The sequence below is a fragment of the Stegostoma tigrinum genome, chromosome 13 (assembly GCF_030684315.1).
Source record: "Stegostoma tigrinum isolate sSteTig4 chromosome 13, sSteTig4.hap1, whole genome shotgun sequence".
NCBI lineage: Eukaryota > Metazoa > Chordata > Chondrichthyes > Orectolobiformes > Stegostomatidae > Stegostoma > Stegostoma tigrinum.
In genome coordinates, this window is record NC_081366.1 from 18,171,289 (window position 1) to 18,189,628 (window position 18,340).

The 18,340-nt window shown below is 41.0% G+C and overlaps 1 protein-coding gene across 9 annotated transcripts in view; it reads left to right on the top strand.

Annotated features, from left to right (window-relative positions):
• Nucleotides 1-18,340, top strand: part of hmgxb3 (HMG box domain containing 3) — a 104,523-nt gene that overhangs the window by 65,231 nt on the left and 20,952 nt on the right. For all 9 annotated transcript variants that reach the window (XM_059650597.1, XM_059650596.1, XM_048543847.2 and 6 more), the window contains 3 exons: nt 8,426-8,553; nt 10,203-10,334; nt 15,706-15,890. In XM_059650597.1, the coding sequence (XP_059506580.1) occupies nt 8,426-8,553; nt 10,203-10,334; nt 15,706-15,890 (445 nt within the window). The remainder of the gene's footprint in view (nt 1-8,425; nt 8,554-10,202; nt 10,335-15,705; nt 15,891-18,340) is intronic.

Below are 18,340 nucleotides of genomic sequence, written 5' to 3' on the forward strand. Positions count from 1 at the left end.
TGAATTTCCAAAAAGCATCAGACTTATTTGATGGCATGTTATAGTTACCATTTTGTTACTATTGTTTATGCAGCATCATCTTTTATTGCCTGTGATATGGGCTTCATTTCCATCATGCGTTGCCCTGTCTTAATTGTTCTTGCATTGGGTGATTTGCTAGATCATGTGTAAGTGCAGTTAAGTTTGCAGTGGATTTGTAGATCAAGCTAAGAATGGTAGATTTCGATCCCTGTAGACATCAGTGCAACAGATGGATTTTTAAGGTTTTGGAGTAGATTTATAGCTCGGGTTGTGCGTGTTGGGGTTGCTTGGCTCGCCGAGCTGGTTCCTTGTTTCGCAGATGTTTTGTTACCATGCTGGTTAACATCCTCAGTGCAGCCTCCGATGAAGCATTGGTGTGTTTTCCCGCCTGGTTTTTAAAACTCTGGGGTCCATTGAGATGGATTGCCTTACTTCTGGTTTTGTAGTGGAATGTATATGGGGTTGACCTCAATATGTTTATTAACACCATACTTCGTGGAGTGCCACGCTTCTAGGATTTCTCGTGCCTGTCTCTCCCTAGTTTGTCCCAGGATTTTGGTGTTGTCCCAGTCGAAATGGTGGTTCTCCTTTCTGTGTGGATTGAGATGAGTGAGTATTGGTTGTGTCTTTTTGTAGCCAGTTGGTGTTCATGTACTCTTGTTGTTAGTTTCCTTCCTGTTTGTCTGATATAGTGTTTCTCACAGTCTGTGTAATCAGTGGTAAGCTGTCACAGTCATCAACACTGATGTGCCAGATGGATTCATCTCATATCTGGGTTTGAACCTGTGGCCCTTAAGCATCCGCCTGCGCCTCCAGTGACGCATTACCACTGTGCCACTCTGTTCCTCAAAATTGAACAATAAAAGCGTTATATATTTATAATGCTAAATAAAAATGAAAACTAAAACTGGTTTACATAACGTTCCTTCTAAGCTTCACATGCATGCAGTCACCCTGATGTTCTACACACAACAATTGGCATGCAAATGTGATCACATCAGTGTCTTAAGTTCTGGAAGTCACTGCAGCACATGGTCCTTGGAGGTCTGTGCAGAAGAAGAATAATTAGAGCAAATGCTGGTTTTAAAATGTATATAACATTATTGAGCTGCAGAGAGACTGGTTCAGCTTACTATATGTCAGTGCTGAAAATAGATCGCTGCCAAGGTGGAGGTTAAAGCATTTTTGCTGCTGAGATACAGCTGCATATCGGTTTTAACAGCAAGTGATTAATAAGTCCACATGACACAACTGCAACCTGTTGCCTGTATACAAGCCTAAAAAAAAATTCATCACCCAACTACCTTGAAGACAACTTTTGCAGATGGGTAGCAGACAACCTTTTACTCTTTTAAAACAAAACTTAGGTTTGACAGCCCCTGGTGGGACACTACCAGAGAAACAGGTAAGTTCTTAATGGAAACTTATAAAAATTGAATATTCTCCAGGGTGATGATGCACTGCAGCCCCTGTGGTGCTAACTGGTCTTTAAAGGCCTCTATCATACCAGTGGATACTGCATGTTCCCTGTCAATGGACAGCTGAGTGCAGATGTAACCATGAGACAGGGACAGACAGTAAGGCTCTCTCCGCAGTTCACTGATTGACCTATTAATGGAGACTTTCGCCCACTAAAAGGTCCTCTGACCACCCCCCTTCCCCCCCCCCCAAAAAAAAAAGCATAGGGTGCCTGCAGATTTGGGGTGTAGTGCTGAAGTGCAACCCAATATTTAAAAGTAACTGCTTCAGAAAAGAGCTAAAGATGGTCTGCAAGTGAAATCATTCAGCATGAGTATGGATTACCGTTTTCCCACAGCCTACATAAGCTACAGCGGCTTCGCAGCCAGTAAACTTAGGCCTCTGCAACAGCAGGTTAACTAGAGGCCTAGTGCATGCAGCACTCTCCACCGAAGATCTCCGCTGGAAGGAGAAGAATCCGTTGGAGAGGGTCATGCACTGGGAATCTCTGCCATTAGATGGTACGAATTACACCAGGCTGTGTCCAAGCGGTAGGCAAAGGTGAGGAATTGGAGAATGTGCAGCAGCCTTTACAGGAATTGCCTCTGTACTATTATAAAGGGTGAGGAGGCAGTTTCCGTCAGATGGCCCAGGTTGTGGGGAGCCACGTCCCAGGGAGGGTTTGGTGCAGGGGACAGTGTCAACTTCCAGACGAGCAGGAGTCAGTACACCTGGAAGTCCACTGTACATCTGAGCCAACTGATTTTTATTCTTATTTTCTCTCCACGCAGTCTCATAGGTGAGTACCTGTGTCAGGAGGCTCAGGATTGCTCGGGCTACATACTCTATCTTCCATTAGTTCTTTTTCGTGAGTGATGACTGTGTTGCCGGAGGGAAGTTTCACACTCGGGTTCTGACTACTTGCCTTCTAAACTGTAAACAGCCTTTGTATCTGTTCAGTTGCTTCTGCAGAAAGACTTAGTAAAATAGTACACTGATTGTGTAATGAATCTGGGACATAAACCCATGTCCTACCAGTCCACACCTCTTTGCTGAACGGTGCACAGTCAAGTTGCTCAGAACATGTAATGAGTCAGACAAAAAGACCTGGACAGCTTAAGACAGACAGAATTGGCTCCTGATCATTGAGGAAGATGAAAATTAAAATATAGCTGATGATGTTAGAATAGTATGTACTTGGAGCACCCTTGGAGTGGTTCAGCTTTTGGCTGGTGAGCATGCAGTATGTGTCCATGCAAAAGTATGTTGCAATTAAATATTAACCAGTTACTGAACTGTACTGAACCAAGAAAGCTTGACCTGCTGTAATTTCAAGGAAACTGAGCAGAACAGCAGCTGTAAACAAAGAGCATGCCCATTTGTTTGAGGAGAATTACAATGATTAAATACTTGAATAAGCCTTTCACATAAAAATGAAAAGATTTGATTGTGTCTGAGTTGAAATGAAAGAATTATGATGTAGGAAATGTGTGTTTATCGTCTTCAAGAGGAGGAAAAGAAAAAGGGGAATATTATTTAAAAAGAGTGATAACAGCATGTTATGTGACGTGATGATTTGGGTGAAGTGAAGAATTAATCATGTTGGTAGTACTCTGAAAGTAACTAGGAAATCATGGAATGTTAGTCTTAAGTGCAACAGAACTGACATTTATAGAACATACCAAGAATACTATGTTGAAGGATGAGTATTTGGACATTATAAAACTTTAATTGCTAAAATCAATCTGATTCAAATACAAATTGACAGGGAAAGAATGTTTCACCTAGAATGTGAATTCTGTCTTTGATATTCTGTATAACAAGGACACACATCACATAGTTACAAGTACACTAATCACTTTTCACACAAATGTGGTAGGCAGATGTCCAATCTCTGTCTTTCCAACTTGACCGCCAGCACAGGATCTCACTTCCTGCTAAACAGATTTGGTTCTCGAGTCACCTTTACTTAAAGTGATCTTCTAATTGATAGAGATTGCAAGTTTTTGCAGCGCGTCTTGAAAAAGGTACACACTGCTGCTGCCACATTGGTGATGGAGGGAGTGAATGTCAGGGTGACAGATCACCGAACTGTTTTGTCCTGTTTGGTATTGAGTTTCAATCTTTGAGCTTTGCGCTACTGACCTGTGCCTTGTAGATGGTTGGCAGGCTTTGAGGGTTTGGGAGGTTAATGATTGCAGAATTCCTGGCCCTGTGCCGCATTAACGTGGCTGATCCAGTTCAGTTTCTGGCCGCTGATAACCCCAGGATTTTGATAGTTGGCATTTCAACAATGATAATGCCATACGAAGGAGCAATGCTTCTCCCTTGTTGGAGGTGGTCATTGTCCGGCCCATGAATGACACGAATTTTGCTTGTCACTTGTCAGATCAAGCCTGCACGTTGACCAGGTCTTGTGTTTCAACATGGACTGCTTCAGTATCTGAGTCATGAATAGCATTGAACATTGTGAACGCATCAGTGAAAATCTCCAAATCTGAAATGCTCTCACACTAACCCAGTTCTTGCTTTATTCTCAAAGTCTTCATCCATTTGTTTCTCACCAGGACTTTCTTGAATTGCAGCTTCTATTCTTAACGCAGATATCTATTGTGGATTTTTACACCAGATGTAATTGGATAACCTATTAGCTGTCTCCTATTTACTTTCCATTCCAGCTCTGTAGAAACTTAGATTGACAACACTTCCCAGAAATTCAATATATTGTCAGAATTACCTTGGTTTCAATGTGGCCTTTAAAGGACACCACAAGCAGAAAATATAGGCTTTTCCCAAAGTGTAGGGTAATTGCAGAAGTTAGTTTAGACAAAGTTCGTCACAATGATTCCTAAGTTAATAAGGTTGTCTTATCAGGAAAGCTTCAGCAAGCTGTGCCTTTACTCCATGGAGTTTAGAGCAGTGAGAGGTAATCTATATGAACAGTATGAAATTATTAGCGATTTCACAGGTGGTGAGAGGACTGTTCCCCTCACGACGGAATCTAGAACTGTGGCCGGATTTTGAATTAAGATTCATCTGTTTAAAATGGAAACAGACAGTATTTTCTCTCGCTGAGGGTTGGGAATTCTCTACCTCCAAAAACTCTGTGAAGGCTGAGTCATTAAATATTTCCAATCTGTTGACCAGAATCTCAAACTATAGAACGGCACGATGGCTCAGTGGTTAGCAATGGTGCCTATCGCATCAGGAACCTGAGTTTGATTCCAGCATGTTGAATTTACACGTTCTCCCCTTGTGTGCATGTGTTTCTGCCAGGTCCTCCGGTTTCCTCCCACAATCCAAAGATGTGCAGAGTGGGTAGATTGGCTCTGCTACATTGCCCATTGTGTCCAAGGATATGCAGGCCATTTGCATTAGCTGTGACAACATTACGGGGATGGAGTGGGAGCTGTGACTGCGTGGGATGCTCTATGGAGGGTTAAAGCAAACTTGATGGGCCAAATGGCCTCTTTCTGCATTGTAGGGATCCTATAATTCTACAGGAGATGGAACAGTCAGAAAAGTAGAATTGAGGCCAAATAAATTCACTAGTGTTTTTAATGATGGAGCAGGCTCAAAAGGTGTTATGCTTTTTTTGTGCTCAGATATTGCTTTCAGTGAGAGGTCAGCCCGTACTACAAGATTATTTATTTATTTTTTGTCTCACTACTATGCTTGCTGCCAGCGCACAGTGATGAATGTTTGTTCCTTTGTCCAGCAATTTCCTTTCATTTTGCTTGCAGTTGTGCAGATTTAGTGCAACACTTGCTATTTTTCAAATCTAGATCATATACTTGATATTGTGATGTATTATAACCAAATAATGACCAACTGAGTGTGTCCATGCATATTAATCTTTGGATTATCACAGGATTTATCAGTTTGGTGTTTTGCAACCTATCGGGGTTTTCATCGGTAAATTTGTAATTGGGAGCACTCGCAAATTTGTAACTTTTTGAATGAAAACAGGAAACCAAGGGCTTCTGTGTCAAGAAGGCAGAGCTTATAATAGTCATATTAATCTATATCAAAGTGTTATTAATAGAAGCTTTTGGTGACCCCAACCCTGAGAGCCTTTTGATTAAGACATGGAGAAAACAAAAGGAAGACTTAATTTTTAATATTACGAGCTTGCACACACGCCAAGGTCTGGGAAAGAAAGTCTTGAAACTGTTTTTTATATAATAAAGAAAGATGCATCGTAAAAGATGTTAATATTCTTAGCAAGAGAGCATACCAATTCATGACTTTCATCCCTGCACACCTTCATCCATGAGTGCGCCTCCTGCAGATGAATTAATATTTAGTATTCCCCATGTAAGCCAGGATGACTTCCTATTAGCCTGAATGGTGATGCAAGTGTGTGGACCAGTCAATGAAGTATTCTTATGTTGAAATCCTGTTTACTGTGTGTCTTTCTGTGATCTGTGTAATTAACTTTTTTTTGAGTGTGAGGATAATTTACTTAGTATGACCGATCTGATAATTTACCGCTTGGACAAAGTGAGGATGAGAAACAAATGGACTTTAATTTAGATAATGATGACAATTTGCTTTGTGAACTGTTCTCTAAAATAGCATTTTTCTCGCAGAACTGTCTTATTATGTCTTGAAGATCGTATAGAGAGGTTTGCTCTGTTGCTTTGATGGCTAGTTATGTGATATAGTGTGATGCTGGTAGTCTAAGTTCAGTTCCTATACTGCCTGAGATCACCATGAAGGACTTTCCTGCTCAACCTCTACCCCTCCCTGAAGTGAGGCATCCCTCAGGTTAAACCACCACCAGGTGTTTCTCTGTAATGTGAAAGCAGCCCTATGGTCCGGTAGGATCATGGCAACTTTACCTTTTCAGGATTGGATAGGCACGGTTGCAATCTGCTTGAATTATAGATGACATGTAAAAATAGAATTTAATTTATATTTGGTTTATAAACTGTCAAAATTAATGTGTGTTGTATTTAAAATAATTGCAATGAAAAGGAACGCAAGAAATGGATTGCATTTGGGTATTATTTCTTGTTCTGAAATATCAAACATACACCAATAGGTGGCAGTATGCTTTCTGTTTGGTGTATGTACTGGTTTTGAGGCTATTACTGGTCATTTCTGTGCTTCAGTTTCAACTATGCGATTAGTCTGGATGTCTACCATATTGTATAACTATATGCACTTTCACTGAACCATGTCTATTGAGAGCATTTTGATTTTGTGTATATTTGAATACGATCTTTGCTCATATTAACTGCTAGTTTATGCTGCATTTGTCATTTAACTGTACTCTAATAATTCAAGAAGAGTCCAGGAAGTTAATTTAGAATACAAGAATGCAATTGTGTATGATGTATACCAAAGACTTAAGTAATGCTCACCTCCACTTCCTATAAAATGTACATCAACTTCTCTCTTTCTACCTTCTGCATTTTACTCAAAAAAAATTTCTTCAGGTGGCCTTGATTTCCTATCACTGAATCAGCAAATGGCTGACCTCCGCATGAGAGAATGTACCCAGACTGGTTTTGAAAATTTTCCCAGGTTGATGGTAGTGTGAAGAAAAAAAGAATGAAGTTCTGCCCACTTTCCATTTAGTTAGTGCTTCAGAGATTTGGAGAGGAGGAGGCCCAAATAGCTACTGACGTAGAGCACTGAGCAATCAAGATCTGAATTGGAGAAGCCATGTCCACAAGCTGCTAGTGTCATTGATATGTGCCTAGAACTGGAAGTTGGTGCTGACTCTGCCTGTATTTGCACCTTGGTGCCACTAGTGACCACTCTTGCTACTCTCCCTCCACTGGTGGCTTCCCTTGGCAGCTGCTTTCCTGCATCCCACTCAGCTCTATACCTAACTCCCTGTGTAAAAGCGAAGTACTGCAGATACTGGAAATCTGAAACAAACACAAAATGCTGGAGAAACGCTGAGGGTCTAATAGCATCTGACAGAGAGAAACAGCTGGTGTTTTGAATCCAGCATGACTTTGTCAGAACTGGACCCCAACTCCCCCGCTCACCACTTTACTTGTTACCACCTTACCCCCATGCAGCAGCCTTGTGTGCCTTTCTACCACTTGCTGCCTTGCTTCCCAAGTCCCAGAGACAATGAGCAGCAAAGCAGCACAGTGAAAGTGGGACATAGTGGGGAGTAAGCAAATCTTAAGTCCAGGATTTGAATTAATTCAAAACATTTGAAAAGCATTCATTTTATTGCTCCAATTTCTAATGCCATCATCTTACTGTGGTGTCACAGCACCTCAGCTGAATAGGTGGTGAGTGCACTCCAGTGCAGTGGTAACGTCCTCTGGGGTAGCAAATTTTTAACTTAAGCTATTTCTATGATACCTGAAGCTAAATCACACTGCATTTTTTTTATTGGAGTGAATTACAATGCAAATTCAGCTTTGCTAGTATCCAGCAGCTTGTATCTAGCTTTCTCACTAACTTCAAGCCACGTTGTTATGAATGCAACAAGGCAGATCTTCCTAACAGAGAAAGGAAAAGTCCGCGGGATAATTTTCTAGTATCAATTGAGAAATGTACAGAAATGAATGCACTTCTAATAGGGTAACAGCCCATAATCAAACTAAGAGTAAGTGCAGAGTGCTAAATGTCTCCTGAGCTCCAAAAGCATACAGAAATCAATTTTTTTTTCTGGCATTTTGATCAAATTGCATGCCCCAGAAGCAAATATAACACCTGTGCATTTCTTGTCAATTTCTTTTATATAAAGTTGATATTAGGCCTGTTGATACAATAATACATAATACATGCTTTGAGGTGTTGGGAATACTAGAAGAAGAAAAAAAATTCTCAGCATTCCATGTCCAACCAATATACTTAACCCTGACAGTTTAATAATTAGTCCAGTTCCTGCAACGCAGATTTTTGAGCATTGCAAGAGCTCATACAGTTGAGTATCAAATTGCTGATGAGGTATATTTCACTTTTCTTCCAGTTCAGTAGCTGGTCCTGAGGAATGCTGGCTGTTGACAGAAAGCCAGTTCCAAGTGGTCATAGTTCAGGCCAAAATCTGCTTGAACCCCCACTGTCTTGCACTTCATAACTTCACAGACATCAGCTCAGGTAAGAGATGTACTTTTGATCTCCTGATCCTTTGCAATTGACCAAGGTGCCAAACAATCTCTTATGAGCCACTAACCGGTGGAGTTTTTCCAGCTCAATATGCTTTATTGTTATAATCTCAGCTGATGGCATTAATGGACAAGTCCAATGCCAGAATTAAATCTAGCTTGATAGATTTTTCTTTTTTGTTTGTTTAATTAGCTAACTTGATTAGTCACTTAGACATATTCATATGAGGCTACAGAATTTTCTTTAACAGAAGTTTTTTGCACAAACAATTTTTAAAGTCAGAAGTCACACAACACTAGATTATCGACCAACAGGTTTACTTGAAATCCAGCTTTTGGAGCGCTGCTCCCTCACCTGATGAAGTGACTTCAACTGACGAAGGAGTAGTGTTCCGAAAGCTTGAGGTTTCAAATAAACCTTTTGGACTTTAACTTGGTGTTGTGTGACTTCTGACTTTGTCCACCTCAGTCCAACACCAGCACCTCCACATCACAATTTTTAAAGCAAGCTCTCAAAATAAAGTGATGGTTAGCATGATCTCAAAACACTCAGGAAAAAGATTGAAATGTTGTTTTGCTGACACTGATCTATAATGGCCACCTGAATTGTAGCTACTTAAACCTGAACTTTTCGTGCTGAGCTTTTCCAACAACTTTGTCTTTGTTCTTGATTTACAGCATCTGCAGTTCTTTTGGTTTCTACTTAAATCATATTTCACTGACTTGCCTCAGTTTCATTGAGCTGTTTACATGTCTGCTGGCCTGAACTTCTTCCCAAATCTGAGACTCTAATCTTATTCTGTTCTATTAACCTGTATATTTCTAACCAAATTCCCCCGTTTGGGTGTTTAACTAACTAAACCATTCAGCAAAGTGACTGGTTCCCTGAACTTCAATCAGAGCAACCAACTTTGCTTCTGAATTCAACTCTTGTGTTCTCTAAATTTAGTTTCAAAGCTTGCTCAATCCTAGATTGCTGTGATGTGAAAATACAGCTGGTGGCCTGAAGCGTAACATCACAGGGATCTCCAGTCAAATGCTTCCTAACACATTCTGGATTTAATCACTGAACTGGAAGGACACTGACATTATTTCTTCCAAAGAAAACACTTGAAATAAATAACCAACAACAATCTATCTAATTTGAAATCGAAAAATGACATGTATGTGTAGAAATTATATACCATTTGTCACAGTGGTTTATGTTGTGGAGTCAAACCATGAGTGACTTGCTGCTGAGCACCTCCTGTCCGTATAAAAGTATGACTCTTAATTTACTTTGTCTTCAGGTTTGAACACCTGGGTTCAGATTGCAATGGGTGGAAATTATATGTTGGGCTACATCTCAATACCATGATCCCACCTCTTGCTCAGCAGTGTCTGACCATCTTATTTTCACCATGTGGTAGCAGTGGTAGACTGCATTCACTGAAGAAAAACATTGCTAAATCTATGTCATTATCGTTCAGTCTATATTTCATTTCTTTTGTTGCTGTCTTTAGTTGCTATTTCCAGATTAGTCAGTTGCACAATTGCAAAAATTTTCAAAATCTAGTAATTTTTAGGAATAAATGCCCGTGCTGTTTCTGAATAAATTTTAGAAAATACAGTTGTTCTATTCATTGATGATTTCTGTTCCAGGTTTATTTAATATTGGAAACAAGCTTTTGGTCAGTTTGGATTTACTGTTCAAAATAAGAAACCATATCAAGCTTGGAGAAGATCCAAGGGATGTGACCACTCCCATTTTGAACTCCGTGCAAAAATTCACAGGTGGGTTACATTTTTCTTGTTTTATCTAGTGACTTGTTCAGAAATGTTATCTCACACCTCTGGAATAGGTGGGACTTGACCATGGGCCTCTTGGCTCATAGGCAAACACCCTACCACTGCACCAGAATATCCATCACAGGCAAGTTTAATAATTTTTGAGTGAGTTGGTTTTCGGTGGCCTTAATTCTATTAGTACGTAGCCAGGAAATTCTGGATAATCTATCTTGAAGTTACACCATTGCACTCCTATGATGCACTCTCTTTGCTATGAGATATTTTGTGAGCAATAGCAGTAATTAGTTTAGTAGTAGCTATTTCAATTAGTTATTTTCTCTTGGAGCTTCAGTTAACTGTTCTGAACACTTGGGCCATGCAATAATTTTTGTTTGCAGCTCCTGAACAAAATTTGTTTTGAAATATTCTTGAACTAAAAGCATGATGGTGTTTATAATGTTTGTGTGTCCTGTGTAACTGGATGGGGATGTGCCATAACATGGGTATTGAAAGGTTAAAATAATGTTAACTGGCCATGAAAACAATTTTTTTTTTTGCAAAAGTCCCTTAAACTTTTGTGATTGATGGCTCTCTTTACAAAAGCAATAATAATCAGCAATTATTGCCATCTCTGTCATAATCATACGAAAGTGCTGGTATATTGTAATAATTTTTTTTCATAAAACAAACACTTTTAACAAGCTATTACGTGCAATGGGTGTACCTGTTTCACACCAGAGTCTGTGCATCGACTGGAGAATGGAAAGATGAGAAAGCTCTATGCTGCAAAGTAAGGACGGTGGAGTGAAATGAGAACAAGAGGACATGGAGGGACTGGAAAATGCTTCTTTGCCTTCACTCTTGATCCATGGTGTCCTGGTCAGACAATGACCATCTTCAACAATAGAGGATCTAACGATTGCCCCTTGATATTCAGTGGCATCATCATCATTACATACCCCTCTGTCAATATCCAGGGGATTACTATTCATATTGAACCGGACTAGCCACGTAACTGTTACAAGAGCAGGAGAGAAAATTGGTCTATGGCTTTGAGATAGCGGATTAGCCATAATTATATTGAATTGTGGACCAAGCTTGAAGGGTTAAATGGCCTGTTCCATCCTCTTAGTTTCTATGCTTTAAGAGACAAGGACTCCTGCAGCAAGGAAGTCAACTCCAGACTCTCTAAAGCCTAACCACCATCTATAAGGTGAATGCACAGCGTTTCAACACACTCCTGACTTGTGCCTTGTAGATGGTGGACAGGCTTTGTGATGTCAGGAGGTGAGTTACATACTGCAGTATTCTTAGCTCCTTGACCTGCTCTTGTAGCCCCTGCATTTATCTGGTAAATACAGTTGAGTTTCTGGTCAATGGTAACCCCCCCCCCTAGGATATTGATATTGGGAGATTTTGGTGATGGTAACGCCATTGAATGTCAAGGGATGGTTAGATTGCCCCTTGTTAGAGATGGTCATTGCCTGGCATTTGTGTGGTATGATTGTTGCTTCCCACTTACCATCCCAAGCCTGGATATTGTCCAGATCTTGTTGAATTTGAACATGAACTGCTCCAGCATCTGAAAAGTCACAAAGGGTGCTGAACGTTGTAAAATCATCAGTGAGCATCCCCACATCTAGCTTAATGATGGTGGGAAGGTCGTTGAGGCAGCTGACAATGGTTGGGCCAAGAACACCAGCCTGAGGAACTCCTGCAGAGAAGTACTGAAGCTAAGATGCTGACTTCCAGTAATCACAGCCTTCTTTCTTTGTGCCAGGAATGGCTCCTACTGGCAGAGAGTTTGCCCTCTGGCTATTGATTCCAGTTTTGCTAGTTTTTAAGTCATACTCAAGTCAAATGCAGCCTAGATGTCAAGGCCTGTCACTCCTGCTTCACCTCTGGAATTCAGCACTTTTGTCACTGTTTGAGTAAGGGTTGTTACGAAGTCAGAAGCTGAGTCGTCCTGGTAAGCAAACTGCTTGTCACTGAGAACGTTGTTGCTATCCAAATGCTACACAACAGCAATGTTGATGACAGCTTTCATCACGTTTCTGATGATAGAGAGTAGACTGATGCACCAGTTGTTGGCTGGTTTGGATTTGTCCTCCTTTTTGTGTAAAGGATATACTGGGCAATTTTCCACATCATTGGGTAGCTACCATTGTTGTAACTGTACCAGAAGAGGTTGGTAGGGAATCACCAAATTCTGGAATGTAAGTCTTCACTATTGTTGCGGCATGTTGTTGGGCCCCATAGCCTTTGCAGTATCCAGTGCCTTCCTCCATTTCTTGATATCACGTGAAGTGAATGACCGCTGAAGACAGGACCCCATGGGAGTCATTTCGTCCACTTGGCACTTCTGGTTGAACATTTCAGCAAATGTTTCAGCCTGATCTTTTGGACTGATATGTTAATGCTCTTTCATCATTGAGGATGGGGATATTTATGGAACCATCACCTCCAGTGAGTTCATTTATCCACCACCATTTACAATTGAATGGACAGGGCTGTGGAATTTAGATCTGATCCATTGGTTATAGGATTGTTTAGCTCTGTCAGTCACTTGCTGCTTATAGTGTTTGGCATGCAAGTAGTCCTGTTTGGTAGCTTTACGAGGTTAATAGCTCATTTTTAGGTATAGCTTGTGCAGCTCCTGGCATACCCTCCTGCACACTCCATTGAACCAAGGTACATTCTCTGGCTTGACAGTAACGGTCAAGTGGGGCATGTACCCAGCTATGAGGTTGCAGATTATGCAAAGTACAATTCAGCTGCTGTTGATGGATGCAGTCTGTTCAAAGTCTATTATTTTGCACAGTAATAATACCACACAACACGATGGGAGATATTTTCAATTTAAACTGAGACTTCGTCTCCACAAGGACTGTACAAAAGTCGCTCTTACCAATACTGTCATGGACAGATCCATCTGCAACCGGCAGATTGGTAAGGATGAGGATGAATTATGTTTTCCCTCTATTGTTCTTTCCCTTACTCCCTATTGCAAATTCAGTCTAACAGCTATGTACTTTAGGACCCTACCAACTTGATCAGTAGTGCTGCTGCCAAGGTATGTTCTTGGTGGTGGACATGGATATTTCTTACCCAGAGTGCATTTTGCACCCTTGCCGTCGTCAGTCCTTCCTCCTGGTGTTGTTCAATGTGGAGGAGTACTGATTCATTAGTCAAGGGAAGATGGTATGTGGTAATTATCAGGAGATTTTATTTGCCTGTGTTTAATCTGAAGCCACGAGACTTCATGGTCTGAAGTCAATGTTGAGGACTCCCAGGCGTCTCCCTCCCAACTGTATATCACTGTGCCGTCACCTCTGTTGGGTCTCTTCTGCCGGTGGGACAGGACATACCCAGTGATGGTGATACCTGCAACATGGTCATATTCATGGAATCATACCTGCAGAACTTTTGGTCATTTAACGCAGCATCCTGCTCGCTTGCCCACTTGTCTGTACTCAACATGCTGCACAGCACTGGTGAATCACAGTGTAAACTAGAGGAACAACATCTCATGTTTAGATGAGGCACTTTACAACGGATTTAATGTTGAGTTCAACACCATCAAATTGTGAACCAATTCCCACTCCTTCCTTCTCTTTTAGCTTTACTTGTTACATTCTCTGTCATCTAGTCATCTACTCCTCTCTCCCCTACACCCACCCTAGTGGGACTGTCTGTTCTTTCAAGTCTAGCAGTCAGTCGCACCATTGTTCTACCATTCTCGCATTCTGATCAATTAATCTGAACTATGAGCATCATTTGTCCCCCAGCACTCTGCATTCCACCCCACCCCCAACTATAGCATAACTGCTGCCTCCTCCACACTTCACTTAAGCTCTGATGAAAAATCATCCAGGCTCTAAACATTACCTTGTGCACTCTCCACGGATGCTGCCTGACCCACTGTGATCTGCAGCATTTGTTGTTTTCCGTTTGGGCTGTTGCTCGACGAGCCTTTGAGACTGCTTTCCTGTTTTTCTGTCATTGTTTCTAGGTGACTAGGTCAATGCTAGATGGTCTATTCAGTTTCATTTCTTTGTTGAGACTCCATAGTGAATGTTACAACTGGGCCATTTCAGAGGGCAGTTGAGTGTCAGCCACCTTGCTGTGGCTCTGCAATCACACATATATCAGATCAGATAAGGATGGAAGCTTTCCAGCCTTGAAGATATTAGTGGGCTAGATTGGTTTTTCTGACAGTCAGCAATGGTTTCGTGGTCATCATTAGATTCTCAATTTCATACATCTTTTGGCAGATTCAAATCCTGTCATCTGCCATGGCAGATTCAAATCCTGTCATCTGCCATGGCAGGATTTGTAACCAGAACAATAATACCACTAGGTCATTGCCTAATTAGCTATTCTAACAAGAGACAGTTGTTTTAATATCATAAAACAGCATTTCAGCACTGAAAAGGTGACTTGCAAACATGTTTGGTTACAATGAACAGTATAATTCTTGAAAGAGTCAGGGAATTATAATAACATATACAAAGAATCATGCGATGGATAAGGCAGCGTAGTGGCTCAGTGGTTAGCACATGGAGCCAAGTTCAATTCCAGGCTTGGGTGACTTTCTGAATGGAGTTTGCAAGTTCTTGCTGTGTCTGTGTGAGTTTCCTCTGAGTGCACTGGATTCCTCCCACAGTCCAAAGATGTGCAGGTTAGGTGGATTGACCATGGGAAATTACCCATATTGTGCAGGCTAGATGGGTTAACTCAAGTAAATGTGAAGTTATGGGGATAGGGTGGGAGGCTCTTCAGACGATCAGTGTGGACCTGACGCGCCAAATGGCTTCTATCAGCATGGTAGGCATTCTGTAATAACCTTCATTTAGTCAAATCCTAAAAGAGTGTTTATGTGTTTTACCTTTTTTTCAAAAGGTTATCAACTTAACTGTAGTTTAGAGATATTACATGTAGGAGATGAAAGAAACCAAGAAAACATCATGGGATTGCTTCCTTGTAGCCATTGCTCTCCTCTGTAGAGCTTCTGTTCACTGCGGATGTTATAGCCAAGGTTAATGAAGAAAAACTGATCTGGTCTGATGATGTCGTGTCCAGGGCTTCTTTGTCCATCTTTCATCTCTCTGTCCTCCATGTCTCCAAAAAAAGTAAACAGGCAGAAAATACTGCCAATCCACAATGGTGTCCTTCTACCTTTTTCCTTCTCTTCTGTCCGCTGACCTCCAGGTTATTCCTGCCAGATTTTGGCAGATGTTGAGACTTGCGATGATTATAAGGCTTGGGTCCCACCCCAATATGTCAGGGCAAACAGCTTACTGGGCCCCGTGCTAACCTTTTGCCCCAACTGAAAATTGGTGTTATTAACTAATATGTGGACTGATTTATTTTCCAGAGAAAATCTTGTCTGATGAGCAGCTGAATCAGCTTCAAGAGCTTCTATGGAATGGTTATTGGGCATTCGAATCCCTCACCATTCGTGACTATAATGACATGATTTGTGGGATCTGTGGAGTAGCACCCAAGTTCGAGGTAGCACAGAGAAGCCCTGAGAATATTCTTGCACTGAAAAATGTGGAGGTATATTTGAACTAGTGACTTGATCATTCAGATTTTGTGAATTTTCTGGATACTCATGTAGCCAATTTAATTGGAAGAGCCAGTTTGTCTTCATGTTCCACTGCCTCTGATTATTTCAGTCATCTAAAACTTATGCCCAGATTATTGTCTTGCAATTATCTCTCGATGTCTGATATGTACAATTTATTGATTTGGTTCAGATTTTGCTGAGCAATTGATGACCTGAATATATTTTTCTCCTAATGTCTGTTGATTTGAGTGTAAATCACTTTTTGTTTTCTCAAACTATGAGAAATAGCCTAACTATCTATGTTCTGTTCATTCAATGTATTTGGTATCTCTTTATCCAATTTGACAAGCTTCAGAGGCCAGAGGAAAGGAAATGAGCTGCATTGACAAAATAATTGGATATCATTGAAGGAAGGAGATGCTATTAATTCCAACAGGAGTCATTTAATTAGAGCCCTAAATATTGGTCCTGACGTTGTTATCAATTGATTCTTGATTATGCATGCTCTTTTCAAAACACAACTCAATTTCTCATTTTACTTCTGCTGTCGAAGGTGAGAAAGTGAAATTTTTCACCCTCGTTAGTCTGTTCATCAACAATATATCTTAAAAAAAAAACTGATGAACAAATTTCAGTAAAACTTGGTTTGCAGGTAGATTATGGACCAAGTGTGAACTGATGAGTTTTTGTCCAAGATGCAGGTCTGGATCCTGGAATTTTTTTTAAAGGGTCCATTAACATTGGGAGATGGGATGAATTGACCTTCTTATTAAGAGTGCTGTTTGTTTTAGAATGTGTTATATTGTCTCAACTGTTGTGTAGAATTTCTGTCAGCTGCCCAGATGTGAGTAAAATTTCCAGAGTAGTTTGTGGATTAGTCTGATGCCGCAGTGAGATGGAAACTCTGGGAAAAAGCTTTCTTTCCAGTTTTGTAGTGATAAAGGAGCAACCATGTGGGGAACATTCCTGATTGTTGTAATCATTCAGGGGATACAGACACCATTGGCTGGGCTGGCATTTTTTGCTTTATCCCTAGTTACCCTTGAGAAGGTGCTAGTGGGCTGCTGTCTTTAAATACTACAGTACATTTGATGTAGGTAGTCCCACAATGCCCTTAAGGAGGGTGATCTAGGATTTTGATCTCGTGACAATGAAACAGTGATATCGTTTATCTCAAGAGGGTTGGAATATAAAAGCAGCAATGTGCTTCTGAGACTTTATAAAACTCTAGTTAGGCCCCATTTAGAATACTGTGTCCAATTTTGGGCTGCACACCTCAGGAAGGACATAGTAGCCCTGGAGTGTGTCTAGCGGAGATTCACACGGATGATCCCTGGAATGGTAGGTTTAACGTATGATGAATGGCTAAGGATCCTGGGATTGTACTCATTAGAGTTTAGAAGGTTGAGGGGAGATCTAGCAGAAACTTACCAGATAATGCGTGGCTTAGAAGGGGTGGATGCTGAGAAGTTGTTCCTGTTAGGCGGGGAGACTAGGACCCGTGGGCTTAGCCTTAAAATTAGAGGGGGTAAATTTAAAACGCAAGTGAGACGACATTTCTTCAGCCAGAGAGTGGTGGGCTTGTGGAATTCATTGCCACGGAGTGCAGTGGAGGTGGGACATTAGATGCCTTCAAGGCAGAGATCGACAAATTCTTGATCTCACAAAGAATCAAGGGCTATGGGGAGAGTGCAGGGAAGTGGAGTTGAAATGCCCATCAGCCATGATTTAAATGGTAGAGTGGACTTGATGGGCCGAATGGCCTTACTCCCACTCCTATGTCTTAAATATTTCTAAGTCAGATTGGTGAGTGGCTTGGAGGGGATCTTGCAGGTGGTATAATTCCCATGCATCTGCGGCCTTTGCCCTTCAAGATGGTAGTGGTCATGCAAGAGCATTAACGCAGTGTGAAAAGACCATAAGACATTGGAGCAGAAATAGGCCATTCGGCCCATTGTATCTCTTCTGCTATTCAGAGAGATTGTGGCTGAATTTATAATCCTTTTCCCCATTACTTGTGATTCCTTTACTCATTAAAAATATGTCTGTCTCAGCCTTCACTATACCTAACTGCCCAACCCTTACAGCTGTCTATGGTAAATAATTCCACAGGTTCACTGCCCTCAGAAGAAATTCCTTCTCATCTCTACCCTAACTGGTGGCCCCCCACTGTATTGCGTGCCATCTAACTTGTTAGCCATGTTTTTGCCTTTCCTCAAGTTTTTTTTTATCTTGTAAAAATCCAAGCCTAAATATGTAGGCAAGTAGTCGATGTCTTAACATTGGTCTGGTCACAACTCAGATGAATCCTCTAATTATCCAGTATCCACAGGTAGGATTGGTGTTCTGCAGTGGTGACTCTAGCTGCTATTTTGTGTACCCCATAACTTCCTAGCCGTGATCTGAAATCAGTTGTCTTGCTAGACAATTGTCTAGTCTG